The sequence below is a fragment of the Crotalus tigris genome, unplaced genomic scaffold, assembly GCF_016545835.1.
Source record: "Crotalus tigris isolate CLP2741 ecotype Arizona unplaced genomic scaffold, ASM1654583v1 scf7180000024513.1755786, whole genome shotgun sequence".
NCBI classification, from domain to species: domain Eukaryota; kingdom Metazoa; phylum Chordata; class Lepidosauria; order Squamata; family Viperidae; genus Crotalus; species Crotalus tigris.
In genome coordinates this window covers 1,386,239-1,392,412 of record NW_024100685.1, presented here as the reverse complement: position 1 = coordinate 1,392,412, position 6,174 = coordinate 1,386,239, and the positions used below count along the sequence as shown (strand labels likewise).

At 57.1% G+C, this 6,174-nt stretch overlaps 2 protein-coding genes across 2 annotated transcripts in view; one reads left to right on the top strand and one right to left on the bottom strand.

The window, feature by feature from the left end:
* Positions 1 to 2,476: 2,476 nt before the first annotated feature.
* Positions 2,477 to 5,841, bottom strand: LOC120303906. The gene is made up of 3 exons (XM_039333831.1): positions 5,585 to 5,841; positions 5,127 to 5,293; positions 2,477 to 3,843 (listed from the first exon to the last, which is right to left on the bottom strand). The coding sequence occupies exons 1-3, from the start codon at positions 5,733 to 5,735 to the stop codon at positions 2,557 to 2,559; spliced, it is 1,605 nt and encodes a 534-aa protein (XP_039189765.1). The 5' UTR covers positions 5,736 to 5,841; the 3' UTR covers positions 2,477 to 2,556.
* A 56-nt stretch (positions 5,842 to 5,897) lies between these two features.
* The window catches only part of DCTN1 (dynactin subunit 1), a 48,390-nt gene continuing 48,113 nt past the window's right edge, over positions 5,898 to 6,174 (top strand). The window contains exon 1 of the mRNA XM_039333824.1: positions 5,898 to 6,037. The gene's annotated coding sequence lies outside the window, so the exon portion shown is untranslated. The remainder of the gene's footprint in view (positions 6,038 to 6,174) is intronic.

Sequence of the window (6,174 nt, the reverse complement as noted above, 5' to 3'; positions counted from 1 at the left end):
TCTGTAGTGAGTTTACTGCTGCAAACGAAAGCAAAATGGAACTGCAAACTTCTTAAAAAAGGTAGAGGCTGTAGCAACCCTGAACTTTCCTTGGAAAAGCTCCCCCTCTCCAAGTGACAGTATCTCAAGGGTCTGGAAGTTCAGTGGGAAGCTTGCAGGGGGTGTTTTGGGATGCAGCCTGCTCCCTGCAGGGGAAGCATTTTGCAACAGCTTCCGAGACAAGGTGCCAAATGTGCCCCCCCCTCAAAAAAAGCCACCTCTCATGCTCTAGCAGGGGAGCATCACCAAGCCAGCCACATAGCTGCCCTGATTGGCCCCAGGAGGGGAGGTGGCTGAAATCAGCAGCTTTTCCTAAGCGGAGCACAAGGGGCAAACCAACCCCCCCCCCTTTTGACCTGAATACTGCTAACAGATGCGAGCTTTAAATCTCTTGCTGGCCAGGGAAGCCTGGAGTTGGGGTCCACCCGAACGCTGGCGGAGCCTCTGATTTCCTTTGGGTAAATCTTCCCCAGGCCAGGGGGAGAAATGGGGCAGCTGTGGGATTCTCCCCATTGAAGGCAACCCTTTTGTGAGCAGGTCCTCCCTGCTACTATGGCTGACGACTGGAGGTTCCAGAGGAGCCTTACGCTTGGTTTATAAACTCTCCATTCATTATAGTTATCCCGGGGTTACCTCTTTAAATTCTTTGGGGGTCCAGGAGGCAAATTCTAAATTAGCCAGCAATCGCAGTGAAATGCCAAGAGAACAAAAGCGGCTTCAATAGTGCAAATACGCCATTAGTGTCAGGATGAGATAAAGCAAATTGGCCCATGCCTGGTGAGTTCCCTGCCCCCTCCAGCCCCTCCTACTCTGACCCAGGGACTTTAAAAATGAGTGTGTGCAACAGAGCCTCTCCAAGCTGGCAGATAATCTTCGGTGGCACGCAAGCCTGTTACTACTTTAAAAACCCCGCAAGGCAGGAAGCCGGCTGCGTGGCAGAGATTCGGGTCCATCTTTCGGAGACCCTCCAGGGAAAAGAGCTCCCCACTTCTGGGGAAGAACCCCAAACCACCGCAAGAAAGGGGGTGCCCGGGCAGGGCGGCCAGCTCCGTTCCTTGGCAGGGTTTCGGGGACCGTGGCTGGAAACAATGCAGCCCTTCTCAACGGACGGACGGGAAGCCGGCTTTCCCCGTTGCTCCTCGCTCTCCCGTTTGGCTTGGAGGAACAGCTGAAGGTCTCGGGTGACGCGACAGGCTGATGTCCTTCACAAAGCACACCGTCGTAAGGATTGAGGTTGCTTCCACGTCATCCATGATTTTCTGGTTCTCTTTTGTCAGAAAAATTGGGGCGGGGATTTAATCTGAAACTCAATATTTAGAAGTTTTAATAAGCAAGTCTTGTAAATTTAAGACTATTAATTCAGCAAACTGTATTATCATCCAGCCCAAAAAATCCACCAGGTGCCTGGAGCCCACCTCCACGTCTACTGAGAGAAGTGAAAATATGAATGGCAGGAACCCAGACCAGCCATTGAGGGCGTCAGGCTGGCATCAAGGTTTTCCACATATTGTCAGAGTAAAAATAGTAGCCGGGTTGCAGATTCTACAGCTTTTCTGTAAATGCTGTATTGCACCATCGCTAATTTTCAATAAGCACATGAAATTAAACCAATCGGCAAGTTCGCTTTATCAATCACAGAGTGGCCTCTAGATGAGGTGGGTGGCCCATAAATGTCCTAGTAAATGCTCTGAATTGTAATTATGAAGTAACCAATAACGTGGAAGTGATGACTGGTTTAAGTCGACAAAGAGGACTTGTAATCTGCCCTCTCTCCGGTCCTTTGCTTAATACAGTGTTTCTCAACCTTGACCATTTTAAGGCATGTGGACTTCAACTCCCAGAATTCCACAGCCAGCAATGCTGGCTGTGGAATTCTGGGAGTTGAAGTCCACATGCCTTAAAATGGTCAAGGTTGAGAAACACTGGCTTAATAGCTTCAGAGCTGTAACTGTTCACAAATCGATCAGGCGTCAAGGTATCGGTCCCGGTTTCCAGTTTAAGCCACCCTTGGGAGGAACGCCTCCATCATCCCCAGGTTTTTCTGAATCCCTCAGTGTCTACCTGAGCTCCCATCAGAGGCAACCGGGAAGGATCCCCATTTGGCGTCTGCTCCAGGCCAAGGAAACCGGCAAGTGTGTCGCCACCCTGCAGAGGCCTGTACCAACATGTGAGAACTGCTTCCTCCCTGCAGGGTATCAGCTGCTGGAGAGGGAGGCTCCTGAACGCCTGTCCTGCCGAGAGCCTTTGGTGCACCTACCTACCCAGGTGAGAACACGGGGGCCAGACTGGGAATGCCTTGCCTTGGACTGGTTTCTAGGAGGGAGAATGCAAAGCAGCAACTCCACTGTTGCTAGACCACCCCCTCTGACCGACTCCCGGATCGCACCCACAAAGGCCACCCGCCTCTGCGCCCAGTGCCGACAGAAGCCAGACAGACTGTGGGAGAGAATACAAACTTTATTAGCAGAGGCTCCTCTACTTTGGCCTCGGTATAAACAAAGCTGATTTTCCGGGCTTTCACTGCCACTCGATGTGAAGGTCAAGGCCTTCCCGGCTGACTTTTCGGAGAAACTCATCATAGTCGCTCCGGTAGATGTCTGGGCATTTGTCCAAGTGGAGGGAATTCAGCTGGTTGTCTGCAGCCAGAAGCAGATGGATGGTGCTGCTGGACACCTGGCACTGGAGCAGAGAAAGGTAGCGGAGGTGCACCAGAGCGGCGCCCCGGGGCTCCAGCACTTTCTCGAACACCTCATCCAGGCAGAAAGGCAGGTAGAAGAGCTCCAAGCTCTGCAGGCAGGGGGAGTTCTGGAGGACGGACACGAGGTTTGCTCTCAATCTCGGGATAGGCTGGGAAGGCGCGGAAGTGTGCAAATGGCAAAGGCTCAGGGTAAACTCAGAAAGGTGGGAGAAGCCGGGGGGGCCCAAAACAGCATCCTGCTCGGCGGGTGGCCTTCCCTGGCCCCTCAGGGAGAGGAAGATGCTGGCGCTGAATTTCTGGAGATTTGGGCAGCGATTGAGCAGCGTGTGGAAGGACAACTCATCCCTGACGTAAAAGCCGTCGACGGAGAGGGAATGCATCTGGGCGCCGATGATGGCCACCACCGGCAGCAGCTCCGCCAGGTTCCTGGGTCTGCTGCAGTCCAAGGTCAGGTCGGCGAGGGTGTGCCAGGTGTAGAAGGCGGGGCTCAAGGCAGAACCGTCGTCCAGAAGGACGATGGCTTTGGTCAGGTGTGGGCAGACGGCACAAACGGTGGGCAAGAAAGTCTCCTCCACCTCCAGGAGCTCCTTGAGGGGCAGCGTCAGCCTGGGGCCGGCCTGGTCTGGGCGCAGGGCCATCCTGCGCCGGGCCAGCTCCCCCAGGGAGGGGAACCGGGGGTCGATCTGGGCAGCCGCGAACTGCTGGCCGAGGATCTCGTGCAGAGCCTCAGAAACAAACTCGTTCTCCACGAATCGGAGAGCGGGAAGGGCCAACAGAACAAAGGCCAAGGCCCAGACCAGGTCCCGGCTTCTGCCACTGGGCTCCAGGCCATCCACCGAGAGCACCTGCAGGCCCTGGCAAGAGAAGGAGCCGGCCGTGACGTCGTAGGCCAGGTGGAAGAGGGACTCTGCGGACAGCCGCTTGCAGTCGGAGATGTTCAGCTCACAAAGATGCCGACAGGTGGAGCCCACGGCAGACAAGACCTGGGTGTTGCACTGGGTGTCCGACAGGTCCAGCTTCTTGAGAGAAGGCAAGCTCTCTATCAGGTCCACGAGAGCATCGCTGGGGATCCGGCTGCAGCGCTGGAGATACAGCAGGGACAGGTTCTGCCCCAGAGGGGAAGAAGAAAAGGCGGCGGTGTAAGTCAGGAAACGCGGCTGTCTCTCGTGGCACAGCTGGGCTCACCGGGTGGAACAGCCCGGCTTGACCTGCCCAGATTTTTCAACATCAGGCAGACATTTTAATTCTCCTGGGACATTTGATTCTTGATTTCACTGCTGTACCTGTTTCCTGATTTTAATTTTAATACTGGACTGTTAACAGATTTTATAATTTAAATTAATTTTAAAATTTAAGAATAAGAGCTTAAAATAATGTCTTTTACCTTTCACCAATCTTATTAGTGTTTTAAATTTGTAGATATTGGTTTAAAATGTTTTTTATACTAGCTGTAGGTAGCTCTGGAAAACCAGTGTTGAAAGATAGTACGTAAACCCTTAAGTCAGGGGTGGGGAGCGATGGCCCCTTTATGTGGACTTCAGATCCCAGAAGCCTAGAGCCAACCATGGTCTGCAGGCTCAGGACTTCTGGGAGCTGAAGCCCACAAGTCATAAAGGGCCCATCCTTCCCCACCTCTGTCTGCTTTCCATAAATCATGGGCCTATTTTGTATTTTGCCTTCAATGAATCCTTGCCTTGGAACCTTTTCTGTCTGTGCTTTCGGTGGCCACAATTTGAACGAAACGAAGGCAGGACGGAACTTTTAATGGCGCAACAGCCTTGGCATCCGATCTGGCTGCAAGGAAACCAGAGGACAACCACGAAGTGGCCACTCCTGAAAAACTGCTTCTCCTTTCCAGAAACAACCTTGTAGGAGAGAGGCAGATTTTATGGCTCCTGGCCTCACCCTGCTTAGATCTTGAGGCCAGTCGGCTGACGTGGGGTATCCCTCCCCCATCGGGTTATAATATTGGATACTGGGAGGTTGTTTGTTGGTATTTTGCATTTTAACTCCTGTACGGTTGGGAGGACGGCTGATGGGACATAAATCAATCAATAAACCCTCACTTTATCCCAAATCCTCTTTGCTTTGATTGGCTCAATTATCATGATTATTAGGCGTTCAGAGTTCCTACTGAGGATGGAAACAAGGAAGGGCTGAACGTCTCCCAGAAGCAGCTTGGCTAAACCAGACAATTCCTGCCATGTCGCCAGATTTCCTCATTCAGTCCAAGAGGCACCAGAGCTGGAAAGGAGGCATCACCCGCCAAGCCAAACAAAGATGCTTCCTGGGGTGAAGCCAGCTGGAAGAGGCGGGCCACGCGGGGCCAGAGAAGAGGACCCACAGAAACCAGAGCCTCCCCCCTCCCACCAGCAGCCCCTCCGTCCACCTTGCAGCGGCTGGAGATCATCTGCGCCACGTCCCGGGTCACCAGCTGGGAGCACCGGCCCAGGTCCAGCTCCGTCAGCTGCGGCACCACCAGCAAGTGCAGCACCGGCCGCGTCACGCGCCGCTTGCTGCCCAGGAAGTCGATCAGCTCCCGGACCAGGCAGCCGGCTGGGGGGGAGGGGGAGGGAGGAAAGGAGGAGGACGGAGAGGGGGAGGGGGGAAGAGAAGGAGGGGGAGGAGGGAAAGTTCAGCCCAGGCGGGGCCGGCCGCCCCTCCCCCCTCGGCCGCGGAGGGCGACGCTCCCCCGCTTCCCCCCCCTCCAGCCGGAGGGGCTCCAGGGGCCTCCCCACCTCCCTCCGTCCGGCGGTCCGGGGCAGGCAGCCGCCCTCCGAGCCGGGCCCCGCCAGCGCAGCCCCTCCGCCGCTGCCCGCCCGCGCCCCGCCCCGCCCGGCGCCTCACCCAGCTCGCTGAAGGGCCCCAGCAGGTAGCGGAAGCGCTGCTCGTCCAGGGAGCGCTCGACGTAGTCCTTGGCCCAGAGCTGCTGCATGTTGGCCGCCACGTTCTCCAGGCAGAGCGCCCGCAGCGCCCGCGCCGCCTTCCTCCGCGGCATCCCGGCTGCTCCAGCGACGGCCGAGAGCGGAGCAGCAGCACCAGCAGCAGCCGCCGCCCTCGCGAACGCCCGCTGCACCAGCGCACTTCCGGCCGCCAGGGGGCGTCCGCCGGAAGTTCCGCCGCTCCCGCGCCGGCGTGGGGGGGTCCTCTTCTGGGGTGCCCGGAGCGCCTGAAGAGAGGTAGCCGCCGCCCGGCGAGGGCTCTGCGACCGGCGGCGGAGGGGCAGCTGCTGCCGGGGGCTTTGCTGACGCGGCGGACGAGGCCGGCGGAGCCCGCGGGAGGAGGAAGCGGCGGCGGCGGGTAGGCGAGAGAGGCGGCGGGGCCCCGCGGCCTACCTGGCAGGGCTGTGCGGGCGGAGGCTTGGGGGAGCTCAGCGGCCCGACCCGTCCCCGTTTCCTGGGCGGCGGCCCGGCCCGGGAAGCGGGCTGCTTTGCGGC

Bases quoted from the DNA above. Each gene is read 5' to 3' on its own strand.
- LOC120303906 (XM_039333831.1), bottom strand. From the start codon at position 5,735: ATGCCGCGGAGGAAGGCGGCGCGGGCGCTGCGGGCGCTCTGCCTGGAG. The intron at 5,294-5,584 runs GTGAGGCGCCGG...CCTCCCCCCCAG, and splicing joins GGGGCCCTTCAGCGAGCTGG to CCGGCTGCCTGGTCCGGGAG. The intron at 3,844-5,126 runs GTGGACGGAGGG...CCTCTGGGGCAG, and splicing joins TGATCTCCAGCCGCTGCAAG to AACCTGTCCCTGCTGTATCT.